We start from the raw sequence: 17755 nt of genomic DNA on the forward strand, positions 1-17755 counted from the left end.
TAGAACAGAACTAGAACAGAACTAGAACAGAACTAGAACAGAACTAGAACAGAACTAGAACAGAACTAGAACAGAACTAGAACAGAACTATAACAGAACTAGAACACAGCTAGAACACAACTAGAACAGACAGAACAGAATTAAAACACGACTAGAACACGACTAGAACACAACTAGAACAGAGCTAAAACAGAACTAGAACAGAACTAGAACAAAACTAGAACAGAACTAAAACACAACTAAAACAGAACAGAACTGTATTAGAACTAAAACTAAAGTAGATCCTCACCAGCACAGAAACTGAATTCGAACATAAACTGGTTTAAACTTAACTCAAACTTGAACAGAACTAAAACAGCACTAGAACAGAACTAGAACTAATATAGAACTAAATTAGAATAGAACTAGAACAAAAGTGAAACAGAAATATAACAACAGTACTTTTCTAGCGAACAGAATCAAAACTGAATCTAAAATGAACTAGAACAGAAACATTCTTAAATTTAATTGATGAAATTCTGGAAATCAATAGGAACTATTAAGTTAATTTGAATAGTGACTCATTCGCTTGTGTACAACAGTTTTAAACCTCCCCTAATTTTAGTTTATCTGTAAACTGCTCTAATTAGTTGAGTTTAGAGCATCGGTTAAAAAGCAACAAATTGATATTCGTTAAAGAATACCTAATGAATATCAGCTTTAAAATTTTGCCTTGAAGAAATAATGATTGTATTTTAATTATAATGTAACAAATGTCTCATTTTCTACATAAAGAAAACTTTTTTGTTATTTCATTAAACGAGGATAGATCATTAATCAAACGATCAGTTAGTATTCGCATTTTCTTTCTACTAGAATCTTGATTGTATTCATACATTAATCTCTAGGGATTAATAAATAACCTTTTTCATTGTCATTCAGTTCTAGTTCTCATCTCAATGTATTATCTTAAATCGGAAAAAATCAGAAAATTATCTGTAGATCCTTAATGATCGTGCAAATCTTTGATTTTTTTATCTAGAATTGGTTGTTATTTGAATAACCTTAAATTTCCTGCAAATCCTTAATAAGTGGCCAACTGAGTAAACATTGAAAATCAGTTTTATATATTAATGTGTTTTAGGGATTTTCCCAAATCCGCCATTTTGTTTTCAGTCTTTCTTCCTTGGCATCATACAAACAGTTCGAGCAGTTTGTTTATGCTCCTAATTAACTTTGTCCTTTAGAGATTATTTCCAAACCACAAATCTATATCCTGTAACGAATTGTGTAATAAAAAAACTACTTCGTCCTTAAACGTCCTTGTTGTCAAAAATTTCTACGAAATGGAAAAACGTGCTATATTCTATAGAACTAAATAAAATAAGGAGTTCTTAAAAATAAATCCAAAAAGATTTGTAAAACTGTTGTACGTTACAAGAAATAACTTTGTCATTAAGCGCCAGTGCAATAAAGATTCAATAGAAAGATCGGTTCGATTTGAGTTTCTTAAGAAAAAACACATTTGTTTAACAGATTGTTCGAATGTAAACATTTGGTCATAAAGGTGTTTTTCATTTTTAAAATATTCTTTCTTTACAATTTGCAAATTGTTATTTTATAATCATGTTCTCGAGAAAGGTGCAGAAAACGATCCTTTTATTGTTTACTTGTAGTACTACATGTAACTAATGTTTTATTTTCAAAAGTTACAGGTAAAAAGATATTAATTCTAGGTAAAAAGGGAATTCCCTGTCTTTAGTAGAACAATACTAATCCCTTAAAGGAAAAAAATAAGGTCTAAGCAAAAGCATAGGTTTATTATTAGTAATCCTTAGAAATTAATGAATGAATATCAACGAGTGTTTTTCATTTGTTTTCTAAGATAATGACTTGCGAAAGCATTTAAGAAAGAATGGAAAAAATACAGTAGTTTATTTAAATAGGATCAAAAAGTGATCGTGCAATAAGTGATCGTTTGATTAATGATCTTTCTTTTACACATTGTTTTAGGAATTAACAAAAGATCATATTAATGAATAGAAACATTTGTTGAATTCTAATTAAAATACAATCATTATTTTCTTAAGGCAAAATCTTTGAGATGATTTGAGATGTTGATGATCAACTGCTCTCAATTAAATGAAACTGTTTAGGAGTTAAAATGATTTTAAAAGAGGACGTTAAAGACGTGTATTTGAATTATTTTTAAGTGCACAAGTAACTCATTTGAAATCACTATCGATCTTCAAAACTTATTCGCGATCGTTTATATACAATCAAAGTTAAATCTTAATAGAAACACAATTGATGCTAAATTATCACCTAAACGAAGAAACATTAAGTTAAAAACAGTTGATAGAAGCTCATTTGAAATCATTATCGATCTTCAGAACTTATTCGCGATCGTTTATATACAATTGCAGAAGTTATGACTTAAACGAAGACACGACAGAACAATTAAATTAAAGCTCATTGGAAATCACTATCCATCTTCGAAACTTATTCGCGATCGTTTATGTAGAATTGAAGCACAATTGATGCTAAATTATGACTTAAACGGAGGCACAATATACATTTGATTAAAGAACATTTGAAATCACTTTTGATCTTCACAACCTATTCGCGATCATTTGTATGCAATTATCGTTAGAAATAAAGCATAATTCATGCTAAATTATGACATAAACGGAGACATATTATAAAAACCATTCGCTTTATAGTTGATTAAAGCTCATTTGAAATTACTATCGATCTTCAGAACTTATTCGCGATCATATATATACAATCACCGTTAAATCTTAATAGAAACACAATTGATGCTAAATTATGACTTAAACGGAGACACATTAGAACAACCATTCACTTAATGGTTATATACTGTAGATTGAAGCTCATTCGAAATCACTATCGATCTTCGAAACTTAATCACGATCAGTTATATACAATCACAGTTATATATTAATAGAAACACAATTGAGGCTAAATTATCCGCTTTATATTTATATACATTTGATTAAAGCTCATTTGAAATCATTCGCGATCTACGAAACTTATTCGCGATCATTTGTATACAATTATCATTAGAATAGAAGCATAATTCATACTAAATTATCACTTAAACGTAGACATAATGGAGCAATCATTATATTCAGCTGATTGAAGCTCTTTCACAATCACAAGCGATCTTCGAAACTTATTCGCGATCATTTATATAAAATTACAGTTAGAATAGGAACACAATTAATGCCAAATTATGATTCAAACAAATACACAACAGAACAACCATTCGCTTTATAGTTATAACATATTAGACAGTCGATTGAAGATTAATTGAAATGTCAGTAGCCATCCTCCAGAAAAAATCCGCGATCGTTAAAATGGAACTCTTCTAAAATATAACAATAATTGATTTCAAATTGTGTGTAAATCTGAAAATCACTTTATTATCTATTAATCGTCTAAACTCATTCACAATCTTTTATGTACAATTCGCTTTATAGTTATAACATAATTAACAGTCGATTAAACATCAATTGGAATCGCTACTGATCCTCGAGAAGAAATCGGTGATCGTTAAATTACATTCACTTTTAGAAAACAACGGCAATTGATTTCAAATTGTGATTAAAATCTATGCACAATTTAAACCCTATTTTTAATCACTATCGATTCTCTTAACTCATTCGCGATCGTTTATGTACAATTAGAATAAAAACTCATTTGTTAATTATGTAAATTATGATCAAAGACGTCAATAGTTATAACATAATTTACAGTTTTTTTAAGTTTTCTTTTTTGGAAAAGTTTTCTTTTTCTTCACAAAAGAAAACTTCGCGATCATTGAAATAAAGTGGAGACTTTTTATCATTTTTAACTTTTTTCTCTATGTCATTCGCTCTCTTTCATTCTTGTTGGTTGTGGAGATGATAATATTGTTTTTAACATCTGAGGATTTAGAGTTAAATCTATTACTATTGACAGGACATTCGCCTAGATGATGGAAATCGACTTCCTATTTATCTTTGTTAAGGTTGCTTTTCTTTAGAATATATTCTGTTCTTTCACTTTACAAACTAATGGTTTGGAACTTTATGCTTATGATCACCGGATGTCGACTATACATTTCAGACAAGCAGATCAATGCTTACATAGAATCTTTGCTATCTATCTATCTATCTATCTATCTATCTATCTATCTATCTATCTATCTATCTATCTATCTATCTATCTATCTATCTATCTATCTATCTTTCTATCTATCTATCTATCTATCTATCTATCTATCTATCTATCTATCTATCTATCTATCTATCTATCTATCTATCTATCTATCTATCTATATATCTATCTATCTATCTATCTATCTATCTATCTATCTATCTATCTATCTATCTATCATTCTGTCATTCTATCTATCTATCTGTTTGAAGGAAATCGTTTTCGCCAGTTCATTGAGCGAGGACGGCGATAAACACTTGCATAGGATCTTCACTCCCGAACGAATCGAGTCTCATACCCGTTCAAAATCTGTATGATTGTTGTATGAACCGAAAGACTTTTCCCACATCGTTGTGTAACGACGGCGATCACAACAACACTTGCATTGGAACTCCACTCCCGACTACTCAACCCAGCGTTAGTTATATAAATGAACCGAATGTTTTTCCCATCTTTCAAAGATTGTAAACCCAGCAATAGCTTTATGTATAAAGTCAGTTTAAAGTTTTCCCCCCACATCACTGTGTGAGGAGGACGGCAATCAGAACAACACTTGCAAGATACAAGATTTCCTTATGTCTAGGGCATTCTGACCTCTCTACTCTGATTTGACCTCAATGTTTGGAATAGTTGTGTTTCAGAACTCTCTTCCAAATTAATTTCTGAATAAAATTATATATTTTTTTATTCAAGCAAAAACGATGCTTATTACACAAATGAAGATCACCCTACTAATACTTGATCAATATTTGGCAATCAATTATGAGTGAATGACCTAAGTAACCGATTATTTAAGAACAAAAATCAAGCAACGAAAGAATATTTAAAGCATAGAAAAGAAAACTAAAGCAAATAAGAAAAATATAAAAGATTTTTTTAAGAAACTAATATTTTTGAAAAAAAAAAAAACTATTAAAGAAAAAACCCGGAAAGATCTTTAAAATGTAAGAATGAATAATATTTAAGAACTTTGGAAGACTTGTATAGAGATTAACATTAACATAAATTTCCCATTTAAATTAGTTTTTTTAAATGTTAAAATGGGGGAAAAATCATTGATATTAAATTTCCATTTTTAATGCTTAATTGAGGTGTGTTTTTCTAAAAGTGATCTTACGAATGATCGTACTTAAAAGCGTAAAAGCGGATTAAGAGAGCACACAACTAAATGAAAAATTAATTGGTTTCCTTTGTATACATACAACCTTTATTTTCTTGTTGGTACCTCCTTCTTGGGTCGGTCGATCGATTGTTCGCTTCTTAGGTAAATGAACAACTATAGTACTGTCCATACAAAACACTTCAAACAATAGCCTGAGTCAGCAGGTAATCGTAATATAATACCCAAAGAAAACATGACAAGATGACACATTTCGTGTAATGATCATAGAATAGGAAAAAATCCCTTTTTGTTTGATAATTATACCCAAACATGTTTATGACCTAAAATTGTTAAGAAATTTTCTTATTTTCAGAATCAACTAGAGCATTTCCCAACAATCCATAGAATACAGGCAAAATTATACAACCTGTACGAACACTTTGGTACAAAAGGTGTCATAAATTTTACGGTTAATGATAATTTTTATTGATGGGACAAACGACCTGTTTGTGAATATGTATGACCCTAAACTCTGCTACCTGGGCAGGGGAGGGGGAACACAGGTCACTAAGCGAAAGGGTGATTTGTTGTATAAAATCTGTGATCATCTGGAAAAACGCAACAGATTCATTTAAGACATCAATGAGTAAAGATCATTATTAAAAAAGAAACTCTTAAGAAGAAAAGTTTAAAAAAACCGTGAAAATGTTAAGTGAATTAATAATTCAGAATATAATTAATAAAAATGGCTCCAGCACAAACTTTGGATATAAATACACAAAACACTGATAAATATACACACAAAAAGTTCCAAGGAAAGCGCAACTATGCTCACAAGAAGTTTGGTACACGTTCCGGCAAACTTTTGAACTCCAGCGATTCACCAAAAGAAGCTGTTACTACCAATGAAGTTTCACAAAACACCAACTCTACTTTGGCTACTAAAAGAAACACCAACGATCTCTTTAGGCCTTATGCTTTGCCCGATAACACTCCATCACGTAAAAGAAAATATTCTGAAGTACAAACGGATTTGGAAGAAAAAGAAGAAAATCCTATGGAATTTAAAAGATTTGCTTCCTGTGCCATACCACCAACACCTTCTCCCTCACCACCTATAGCGTATGGTTCATACAATCCCCATTTCATACAGCCCTCACCTATATTCTTTAATCCCAATTATCGTCAACACTATCAATTCAATCCCCAAACTTTTGCCTTAATTTTACAAAAACAACGTGCCGCTCTCTGTATGGGTGAGATTTTGAAACGACAAGCCAATCTAAATTTGTACAACCTAATGGGACAATAGGCCAGTCTGTAAAGAAAAAGAAATCCAGCCAGTAAGGAAAGACTCTAAGCCAACAACAACCTTCCCTGGAAAGTAATTAAAACAGTAATTGTGATAAATTTTTTTGAAACATAACCTCAACCAGTGATTTTTTTATATATGTAATTGTGTATAGATTTAAATATTTTTTAAATAATATTTTTTATATAAATTTAAGTTTTTTTAAATTAGTTTTAAGCAAATTTTTCTTAAACAAAAATTTTGTAATAATTGTATATAATTTGTAAGAAACAATTGAAATATTTATTAAATAATTTGGTTTGGACGAATTTACAAACAGAAAATTTAAATTGAAAATGTTTTTTTTTTTTTTTTCTTAAAATTCTAATTTAGCTAGCTGAATAATAAAATAAAACCAATTTTTATAATATTATTTCAAATTAACATTCATAATATAATTAGGAACTAATTCAGCTAGCTGAATGTCAAAAAAATGTAATTTATATTAAAGATACATTATTATAATTAAGACTAGTTTAGCTAGAATTGCAAAAACCAAATGTACAACATATATTCAGCTATCTTATGTAATTAGAAACTAATTCAGCTCTAGTCTAGACTAGCCTATATTCTAGTCTAGCCTATATTCTAGTCTATAGTGTAGTATATAGTCTAGTCTATAGTCTATTATATAGTCTAGTCTATAGTCTTGTCTAAAGTCTAGTCTATAATCTAGTCTATAGTCTATTCTATAGTCTAGTATATAGTCTAGTCTATAGTCTACTCTATCGTTTAGTCTATAGTCTAGTCTATAGTCTAGTTTATAGTCTAGTCTATAGTCTAGTCTATAGTCTAGTGTATAGTCTAGTCTATATTCTAGTCTAGTCTATAGTCTTTATTGTAGTCTATAGTCTATTCTATAGTCTATATTCTAGTCTATAGTGTAGTATATAGTCTAGTCTGTAGTCTAGTCTATAGTCTAGTCTATAGTCTAGTATATAGTCTAGTCTATAGTCTAGTCTATAGTCTAGTCTATAGTCTAGTCTATAGTCTAGTCTATAGTCTAGTCTATAGTCTAGTCTATAGTCTAGTCTATAGTCTAGTCTATAGTCTAGTCTATAATCTAGTCTATAGTCTAGTCTGTAGTCTAGTCTATAGTCTAGTCTATAGTCTAGTCTATAGTCTAGTCTATAGTCTAGTCTATAGTCTAGTCTATAGTCTAGTCTATAGTCTAGTCTATAGTCTAGTCTGTAGTCTAGTTTATAGTCTAGTCTTTAGTCTAGATTATAGTCTAGTTTAAAGTCTTTTCTATAGTCTTTTCTATAGTCTAGTCTATAGTCTAGTCTATAGTATAGTCTAGTTTATAGTCTAGTCTACGGTCTAGTCTATAGTCTAGTCTATAGTCTAGTCTATAGTCCAGTCTATAGTCTAGTCTATAGTCTAGTCTATAGTCTAGTCTATAGTCTATTCTATAGTCTAGTCTATAATCTATTCAATAATTTAGTCTATAGTCTAGTCTATAGGCTAGTCTATAGTCTAGTCTATAGGCTAGTCTATGGTCTAGTCTAGTAACTGTATAATCTATTTTTTATATGTTGTAGTTTTGAATTCTAGTCGTTTAATGCATTAATTCATTGCTCTGTCCGTGCAATAGCCGTTGAAAATAATTTAAAACAAGCGCCTTAAAGTATGCTTAAATTTTCGAAATTTTTATAGATTTAGCGCCATCTATTGTACGCATTGATCTCGTATCTGTTTTGCAAAAATTGAATTTCCTCGGGTGGCAGCACAGGCACAATTTTTCGACCACACTATGGCAAACGATCTGGCAACACCCGAATTTTCTGTCAATTTAACCAGTGCTACCAGATTGTTAACTTTAGTGTGATGCGAAATTTAAGCCTGTGATGCCACCCGGTAAAATTGGAAATTTGTAAAAATGAAATGAGGTTGGTGCGAACAATAGATGGCGCTAAATTTATAGGAATTGTGAAAATTAAAGCCTATTTTAAGGCGCTTGGTGGAAATTGATTTTCTAGAGCAATTGCAAAAGCAGAGCAATAAATTAATGCAATAATCGTGTAGAATATAAACTATTTGGATTTTAAAATTTCAATGAAATTAAATACAGATTTGAATTTGTTTTTAAACTGTAGCTGAAAATGTAAAAATTATATTAATATTTACGGTTTTTTTATTATCTTTTTATTTTTCGATAAAATACTACTTTTTAAATACTAATATACAGATTAGAAAACTGAAATGTATTAAAACGGAATGTGGATTTCCATTTAAAAGAAAACACAAACGAATACAAAACGTAAATACTTAAGAGAATAAACGAGAATTAAAAAAATAATTTAATAGTTTAAATAAACTGTAAAAAAGAAGAAATAAAGATAAACTTAAACAAATTATAAAAAAGATATTTTTAAAATTTGTGATGAATTTATAAAAGAAAAATTTTCACAAATTTTAAAAAATTAGGAATTAAAATTAAACAAGATGTTTTTTCGCTTAAAAAATATCTGTAATTTGTTTTTGTTTTTTGCCAAAAATACAACACTAAACATTTATGTTTTTTTTTTTCTTCAATACTTGTGTAAGTTACAAATTACAATTTCAAAAATAAAGTAATGGGACAATGATCACTACCCTTACACTGACTACGTATACAATTATCAACGACACGTTTAAGAAAACGTTCTGAGACAATAAAATAATCCAAACGCCAGCCCACATTACGAGCCCGAGCATTACCCATATAAGTCCAAAAGGTATAGGCTCCTTTCTTATCCGGATATAAATGTCTAAAGGTATCGACATAACCGAGAGCTAAAAGTTCAGTCATTTTATCTCTTTCCTCCTTGGTGAAGCCAGCATTACGTGTATTAGTTTTGGGATTTGCCAAATCATGCTCTTGATGTGATACATTCATATCACCACATATAACCACCGGCTTGCGGCTATCGAGTTTTTGTACAAACTCCTGAAATAGCTTCTCCCAACGCATGCGTGCCTCTAAATTAACCAGTTTTCTACCCGAATTGGGTACATAAACATTAATCAAAAAGAACTTTTCATATTCGGCCGTAATGATTCTACCACAATCATCAAATTCCTTATTACCAATGCCATACTCCACATTAATGGGCATGATTTTGGAATAAATTGCTACACCCGCATAACCACCCGGCATACACAACCAATAGGGATGATAGCCGGGTATGCGTACCACTTCTTCCGGCAATTGATCTGTTGTGCATTTAGTTTCTTGCATACAAAATATATCGGGTTCTTCATATTCCAAATATTTTAAGCCCTCCTTCTTGAGCCACGATCTTAAACCAGCCACATTCCAGCTGGAAATTTTCAAATTAAAACGAGGCTCTTCTACCGTTTGTCCTTCGTTTGGTGGTGGTAAATCGAAATCTTCTTTAACATATTTTGTTTCGGTGGCATTTAGTGGTGCCGACGTCGAGTCCGTTTTGCTCTTTTTCGTTTTAGAAGCTGTAAAACAGGAAAATAATAGTTTTTTCAGTTGCGTGCCGCACGTCATATCTAACTTACATTTCGAACCGTCCACCGCATCGTCTTCCAATTCGGTATTATCCACATCCTCGTCGTCTACATTATTATCATCATCTGCAGCCGGTTTCGTCGGTTTTTTCTTGTTAGCTGACGTTGCGGCACGTTTGCGACCACCTCGAGCTTTTGTAGTTGCTGCTGCTGGAGCTGTAGTCTCTGCCGGTGTTTCTGCGTTACTATTGCTGTTACTAGGGGATTCTGTAAAAAGTTTAGTGGTATTTTTGTAGAGGATATTTTGGTGGTTTAGGCAATATTGCAATTACTTGTACCATAGGTCATGATTTTGATAAATCGAAAAAAAACTGAAACATTAAATGCTCAGAATTGGAAGGCAATTATATTTTTTATTTCAAATCAAATAATTTGTACACAAGGTTATACAAGCAGATAATGTTTTATAAACCAGTTTCAAAAAGACTCAAGTGGAAAATTAACGCAATTTATTCGAAATGAGTAAAAACTCCAACGAACAAGAAAACCATTTGATATAAATAATGAACACTTCCCATATGTATATCTTGCTATCTATCTATTTATCTATCTATTTATCTATCTATCTATCTATCTATCTATCTATCTATCTATCTATCTATCTATCTATCTATCTATCTATCTATCTATCTATCTATCTATCTATCTATCTATCTATCTATCTATCTATCTATCTATCTATCTATCTATCTATCTATCTATCTATCTATCTATCTATCTATCTATCTATCCATTTTATATTAAATGTTGATGAACTTACCTTCTTCTTCTACCATCTTCTCCTGTTTAACTTGTCCATTTGAAATTTCATGTTCCTCTTTAGAGGCGGGCTCTTCTGTCAACTTTTCCAATTTATCCGCTTTCTTAGCACGTCCTCTTTTAGGTTTTTCTGTAACAATTTCTTTCTCCACACTGGCAGCCTTGCGAGAGCGTTCTGCATTAAAATATTTAATTTAGAAACCAAATGTATATTTATTTTATAAAAATATTATTTACTTTTTGGTAGCACTTCCTCTGTTTCACCATTGGCTGCAGGGGTTTCTTCATCTTCGGCTTTAATCACCGTTTTAGAGGCTCCGCCTCGTCCTCGTTTTGTCGATTTCTTCTCTTTACTCTCTGGCTTAACTTCAACCTCTGCCTCTGTCTTTCCCTCCTCTTCTTTCTGGGCTACACTTTCTTTTTTATTACTTCCTCTTCCTTTTTTCTTTGGAGGTTCACTATCAGCCGCTAAGTCTTCGGTTTTTTTAGAACTCCGGGAAGATTTTTTAGAAGCTAAAAGGTTTTTATAAAAAAAATTAAAATTTTTTTATAATTTTGCTATTAAACCATTCTTTTTAAAAATTCAGGACGTTTACTCCACTAAATTATATTAAAAATTCTTTTGAACAATTACCTTTTTCAACTTTTTCCAACGCCACCTCTTCCTCTATTTCTTGCTTTACTTCAACTTCTTCCTCCAGTTTCTTTTTCTTATTTGTGCTCTTAGTCTTGGTTTTCTTTTCGGGTTTTTCAACTTCTTCTGCTTGAGTGCTGGCCTCATCTTCCTGTACACTTTCCGCTTGTTTCGGCTCCTTCGATTTAGCTGTTTTCTTAGCTTTTGTTTCAGTCTTTTTACCACCACCACCACCTCTTCCCTTCGGCTTCTTTGCTACATCCTGTTCTTGTTCTACCTCATTATTTGCTGATGTTTCTTCTTCAGCTTCTTGTCTTACGCTTGCAGCATCTATTTCATTCTCTATAACCTCATTTTCATTCGTTTTCTTTTTACCTCCTCTTCCCTTTGCAGAAGGCTTCTTAACAGCAGCAGCTGCAGGAGCTTCTGTTTCCAACTCGTTGGCAACATTTTTTGCTCGACCACTAGCGCGTTTTGTGGCCTTGGGTTTTGTTTTATCCTTAATACTGTCCTCTTCCTGCAATGCGGAACCGTTGGGCAAATTTTCGGCTTCAGTTGATAAATCTTCAATTTTCGTTTTTTCGCCATCATTATTGGTCAATTTAGCGGCGTCTGCTACAGATGCTGCTAATTTTGTTTGTTGTTTTTTGCTTGTGGTGGCTTTTTTGGGAGGCATTTTATTTTTCTTTGTTTTTTCTTATTAATATTTTTAAATGCTTTTTATTTATTATTTTTTATTATAATTTTTTAGCAAAATAATTGTTTACACTTTATCTCTTATATTTTTTTAGCAAACGCCGCAAAATGTTGCACTCAGTTGGTTGTTTTGTGTCAAATACTTGGAAGCACTGGGTTATCAGGGTTGTATTCGAGTTTGAAGTGTATGAAAGTATGAAGGTATGAAGAAGGTATAGAAAACCTACGGGGTTGTCATACAACACGCCATTAAAAATACACTGAAAACCTTTTTGGCGCAAAAAGTCATCATACTACCGGACAGCGGCGTCATAAGTTGCCGCAAAAAAATACAGCAAATTCATTGATTTGAATAAACATTGCAGCGAAAAAGATGTAGCAACTTTATTTTGCATCATTTACAAAGTTTGTATCGGAAGTGGTAACTTTTTCATAATTTGTTTGCATTTAAAAAGAACAAAATAGACGATTAATAGATCAATGGATTGAAAATTAAGTCTACTTTTCAAATATTTATAAATTTTTTAGCAATTTGAAGAAAAATAGATTTTTTTGTTGAATTCTTAAAATTTTAAATAAAAGTTTATTTAAGAGTACTTTTTTAACTAAAAATCACAGTTATATATACTTTTTCATTGAGAATGTAAAATTTGACAAAATTTCCAAAAAAAAAGAAAATTGAAAATTTTCAAAAATGCGATTTTTTGGCCAAAGCCTGGGTAATCGAAAACCATTACAAAATACTTAAGAACGTAAACGACCCTCTAAAATGAAAAACTATAAATTGATATCGACTCTGCGATTTGAGAAATTTTGGACTCTTAGGCCATAGTATTTTTTTATTTAAATGTATATAACTCTTGACTTAGTCCAAAGAAATAAGATCGTTTGACTTAATCCAAAGAAATAATAAGGATAGGACCATATTTACCACTTCTCCCCCAAGAGCCCTCTTGTAGAAAATCTCTTTTTTGTCAAAAATAAGTAAAAAATTTCACAATAAAACAAATTAAATGCTTTATATAAAAAATCCACAATTTTAACATACTGACTGGTGTCAGCAATGTCCGACTGTAAATTCATACTTGTATTTTACTTGAAATACAAAGAAATATAGTTAAACGTTGACATGTCTAATATTTATTCACATATTACCATGCAAATATATAGTTTTTGAATTAAAATTTATATAAACCTATTACCTTTTTTGTTTGAAATTATTTTTTGGAGAAAATTTCAAATTAGCCGTTTAAATATAAAAAATACATGTGGCAACTTTAATTTTACATCTAGAATACAAACAAAAACCGTTAAATTTTTCTTTGTTGTTTATATTTCCTTGCTATTCGTTGACATTTCATTTAATATACTACACGCCTACACGCCTTGCCAACTTATTTGTCAAAGAAGTTTTTTTCTTCTTTCAGTTCTTTCGCTCAGTGTTTTTCATACTCTGGCTGATTCATTTGTTTATCCTTTAAGTAATGTATTAAAAATAGTGAAAAAATCCTTGAGATTTGCAAAAAAATAAGCCTTTTTTAAAAGGCTGCCATTAAAAGTAAGTATTTAAGTGGGAATTTATGAAAAAAATAACAATAAATTGTAATTAAAGAAGAAATTAAAGCAAACAAAAAACATAAAAGCTTTTAAAAATTTTACACACAATTTGCAACATATACATACAACAATGATGACCTGCGCCTTTTTCCAACAATATAGTTCATGGTATTCTTTTTTTCACGTTTTTTTTTTCTTAGTAGAAGGACGTCAGACAACGAATAAGTATAAAAAATTAAAACACAAATAGCCAACATTGGAGTGCAAGAAAAAAAGGAAAAATTATAAATTTTTAACAAAGACTTGGGAAAAACACCACCAGGCAGACGCAAGGGGGCCATTATTTGTTTGTGCCAGAAGGTGGTAGAGAAAGTTATTCAAGTTTTAATCTAATTTATTGGACGTGGGTAGTGTGACAAAAAAAAAGGTGTCTTAAAACATGTCTGGAGAAGAAACGTCAGCAGATCGCAATGTGGAAATATGGAAAATAAAGAAATTAATCAAAAGTCTGGAAATGGCTCGTGGGTAAGTGGTCAAATACAATTGTGCAATAAGTTAAACATAAACTGAAAAAGGTTAGAATTTGCCATATGTTATTAATTATTAAAAAAATGTTCATTTTGGGTGTTTGTTTTCTTTAGCAATGGCACTAGCATGATTTCTTTAATTATTCCACCCAAGGATCAAATATCCAGAGTTAGTAAAATGTTGGCGGATGAATTTGGCACCGCCTCCAACATTAAATCACGTGTTAATCGTCTCTCTGTCTTGGGTGCCATCACCTCGGTCCAACATAGACTTAAACTGTATACCAAAGGTACTTATTTATTTCCTAAGCTGTTTGTATTCGCATAAAGTGAACTTAAAATGTTTCTACTTAATAGTGCCTCCCAATGGTTTGGTCATCTACTGCGGTACTATTGTCACCGAAGAGGGTAAAGAGAAAAAGGTTAATATCGATTTTGAACCCTTTAAACCCATAAATACCTCGTTGTATTTGTGTGACAATAAATTTCACACTGAAGCACTGACCGCCCTTTTGGCCGATGACAATAAATTCGGTTTTATTGTTATGGACGGTAATGGTGCACTATTTGGCACCCTACAAGGCAACACCCGTGAAGTTTTGCACAAATTTACCGTTGATCTGCCGAAAAAACATGGTCGTGGTGGTCAATCAGCCCTGCGTTTTGCACGTCTACGTATGGAGAAACGTCACAACTATGTGCGTAAGGTAGCCGAAGTAGCCACTCAATTGTTTATAACAAATGATAAACCCAACATAGCGGGCCTTATACTGGCGGGTAGTGCAGATTTTAAAACGGAACTCAGTCAATCTGATATGTTTGATCCGGTAGGTTGTATTTGTTCAACCACCTCCTCCTAATAGTTATTATTCTCTTCATTTTAGCGTCTACAATCAAAAGTCATTAAATTGGTAGATGTTTCTTATGGCGGTGAGAATGGTTTTAATCAGGCTATTGAATTGGCTGCCGAATCCTTACAGAATGTTAAATTTATTCAGGAAAAGAAACTTATAGGTCGCTATTTTGATGAGATTTCTCAGGTTTGTTGGACATAAACAATTTGTAAAGAAAATCTCTATGGTGTTGGGGAAAACTTTGTTTCAGGACACTGGCAAATATTGTTTTGGTGTTGAGGACACTTTACGCGCCTTAGAATTGGGCTCAGTGGAGACTTTAATATGTTGGGAAAATTTGGATATACAACGTTATGTTTTGAAAAATCATGCCAATTCAACATCAACCACGGTATTGCATTTAACGCCGGAACAGGAAAAGGATAAATCACATTTTACTGATAAAGAGGTATCAGAGAGAGAGAGAGAGATCATTCAAACCATTTTTTATGGAATATTTTGTAACGTTTGGTTTTCTTTTTAGACTGGTGTAGAAATGGAATTAATTGAATCTCAGCCTTTGCTGGAATGGCTGGCGAACAATTATAAAATGTTTGGTGCCACTCTCGAAATAATCACTGACAAATCTCAAGAGGGCAGTCAATTTGTAAGAGGCTTTGGTGGCATTGGCGGTAAGTTTATTTAAAGTTTTTCCTTTAACATTTGTAGGCTAGTTTAAAAGTAATATTTAATTAAATAAAACTAAATTATGCTTTAAATTTACTTTCTTTTCTTTACTCTCTGTTTCTTCCCCTTATTATATTTTATTTTAATGCTTATTGTTATTAAAACTAAATTATGGCTTTATTTTCCTTAAATCTGTGTGTGTGTGTTTTCCTTTTATAACAAAAAAACAAAAGGTATTTTACGCTATAAAGTTGATTTTCAGTCCCTACAAGCTGATGAACCTTTGGAGGATGTTGATCTTGATGATTATTAAATTTGTTATTATCATACAATTATATACATTATATATATTTTTTCCAGCATTTTTCATATTTCAAGAAATGTAACTGAAAACCAAACCAAGAAGCAGCTTGTTCATCTCACATTAAAAATTAACAAAAAAAAGAATAATAATTGAAAACGATTTGAAGGAAAAAAGAAAATACTTTAACAATTGTCATTACTATATATATTTAAACCCTATAAAAAAAAACGTAAATATATGGTGGCTAGTAGTTTTTTTAATAACAAATTCCTAGTTATATATGCTAGTGATTGTAGTTTTTGTAACAATTTCTTAAACATTCTTTACTTTAAAAAATTAAAATAAATGTGTGTAATTTTTAGTTTTAAATATTTAACTTTTCGAAAATTTACAAACTGCTAACCACGTAGTATGATTAACAAACCAAAAAAATGAGTAATAAAAAAATTGAATTGAATTGAAATACTAAACTTACTTAATTGATTATTTGCTTAAAAAACAAAGGACTTCGGTTTAATACAATGCAATTTTTTCTTTTTATTTCTTTTTATTAAAAAATCTTCTCTTCTTTAGGTATTTTACGTTACAAAGTGGATTTCCAGAGTATGCAACTTGACGAATTGGATAATGAGGATTTCGATTTAGCTGATTATTAGTTAATTTCTTTAAACTTACTTACGACAATTGCTTTTATTTATTTATACATATATACTTACCAACATACCAATTACATTGCCTTAACAAGTACATAACTATAACTGATGTTATATATTTAATATAATTTTTACTTTCCTAAGTATTCTTTAAATGTGTCAAAACATCAAAAGAAAAATTTATTAACAGTTCAACTGCTTTACATTTGTTTTCTGTTTTGACTTTTTTTCTTCTATGAAGTATTATTTAATTTAGTAATAAATTCTATAGAATTTCATTTATTTATTGTATATTTTAAGTTCGATGTGTATGGAAACAACACTACTTTGTTTCTTAATATTAAATCAACGAATAATTAAGAGATTTTAAATATTAAACAAATAGCTAAAGTGTTTCAATTATTGTAAGTTTTTCAAATCTTTTCACTCTATTGCAAATTATTCAATTTTTTGTTAATTGCACAATTCATTATTTTATTCAGTTTGCTCTTAATGAAAATCGGGGAGAAAATTTTCACTTTGTTTTAAAAAAGAAAGAAAGAATCTAGTGTGGTTCACTTTCACTGTATTCTTCATAGGTAAGTAGATAAATGAGATAGATAGACAGATAGATAGATAGATAGATAGATAGATAGATAGATAGATAGATAGATAGATAGATAGATAGATAGATAGATAGATAGATAGATGGATAGATAGATAGATAGATAGATAGATAGATAGATAGATAGATAGATAGATAGATAGATAGATAGATAGATAGATAAATAGATAAATAGATATATAGATAGATAGATAGATAGATAGATAGATAGATAGATAGATAGATAAAAAGATAGATAAATAGATAAATAGATAGATAGATATATAGATAAAAAGATAGATAAATAGATAGATAAATAGATAGATAGATAGATAGATAGATAGATAGAT

At 30.6% G+C, this 17755-nt stretch overlaps 3 protein-coding genes across 9 annotated transcripts in view; 2 read left to right on the forward strand and 1 right to left on the reverse strand.

The window, feature by feature from the left end:
• Window positions 1-6815, forward strand: part of LOC111682478 — a 32560-nt gene extending 25745 nt beyond the window's left edge. The window contains exons 1-2 of one of the 3 annotated variants that reach the window (XM_023444444.2): window positions 5037-5144; window positions 5676-6815. In XM_023444444.2, coding sequence (XP_023300212.1) covers window positions 6048-6614 — 567 coding nt within the window. In that variant the 5' untranslated portion in view covers window positions 5037-5144; window positions 5676-6047 and the 3' untranslated portion in view covers window positions 6615-6815. Of the gene's footprint in view, window positions 1-5036; window positions 5145-5251; window positions 5527-5675 lie in introns of those variants that run through there. The other 2 variants (XM_046953827.1, XM_046953829.1) reach the window with 2 other exon arrangements.
• A 2368-nt stretch (window positions 6816-9183) lies between these two features.
• LOC111682470 (recombination repair protein 1) lies at window positions 9184-12413 on the reverse strand. Of its 2 annotated transcripts, XM_023444436.2 has the most exons (5): window positions 11566-12412; window positions 11169-11444; window positions 10933-11106; window positions 10164-10379; window positions 9184-10103 (listed from the first exon to the last, which is right to left on the reverse strand). In XM_023444436.2, exons 1-5 carry the CDS (start codon window positions 12239-12241, stop codon window positions 9208-9210), a joined length of 2238 nt encoding a protein of 745 aa, XP_023300204.2. In that variant the 5' UTR covers window positions 12242-12412; the 3' UTR covers window positions 9184-9207. The 2 variants fall into 2 exon arrangements, with proteins under 2 accessions (XP_023300204.2, XP_023300203.2); XM_023444435.2 differs by having other exon boundaries at window positions 9184-10379; window positions 11566-12413.
• A 1253-nt stretch (window positions 12414-13666) lies between these two features.
• Window positions 13667-17206, forward strand: LOC111682469 (eukaryotic peptide chain release factor subunit 1). Of its 4 annotated transcripts, none has more exons than XM_023444433.2 (8): window positions 13667-13819; window positions 14019-14343; window positions 14460-14635; window positions 14703-15172; window positions 15230-15385; window positions 15450-15647; window positions 15723-15870; window positions 16743-17206. In XM_023444433.2, the coding sequence occupies exons 2-8, from the start codon at window positions 14258-14260 to the stop codon at window positions 16823-16825; spliced, it is 1317 nt and encodes a 438-aa protein (XP_023300201.1). In that variant the 5' UTR covers window positions 13667-13819; window positions 14019-14257; the 3' UTR covers window positions 16826-17206. The 4 variants fall into 4 exon arrangements, with proteins under 4 accessions (XP_023300201.1, XP_023300202.1, XP_046812465.1 ...); XM_023444434.2 differs by lacking the exon at window positions 16743-17206 and adding an exon at window positions 16099-16639; XM_046956509.1 differs by lacking the exon at window positions 16743-17206 and adding an exon at window positions 16226-16639.
• The last annotated feature ends 549 nt before the right edge of the window (window positions 17207-17755 follow it).

This window comes from Lucilia cuprina, chromosome 2, assembly GCF_022045245.1.
Source record: "Lucilia cuprina isolate Lc7/37 chromosome 2, ASM2204524v1, whole genome shotgun sequence".
Taxonomy (NCBI): Eukaryota; Metazoa; Arthropoda; class Insecta; order Diptera; family Calliphoridae; genus Lucilia; species Lucilia cuprina.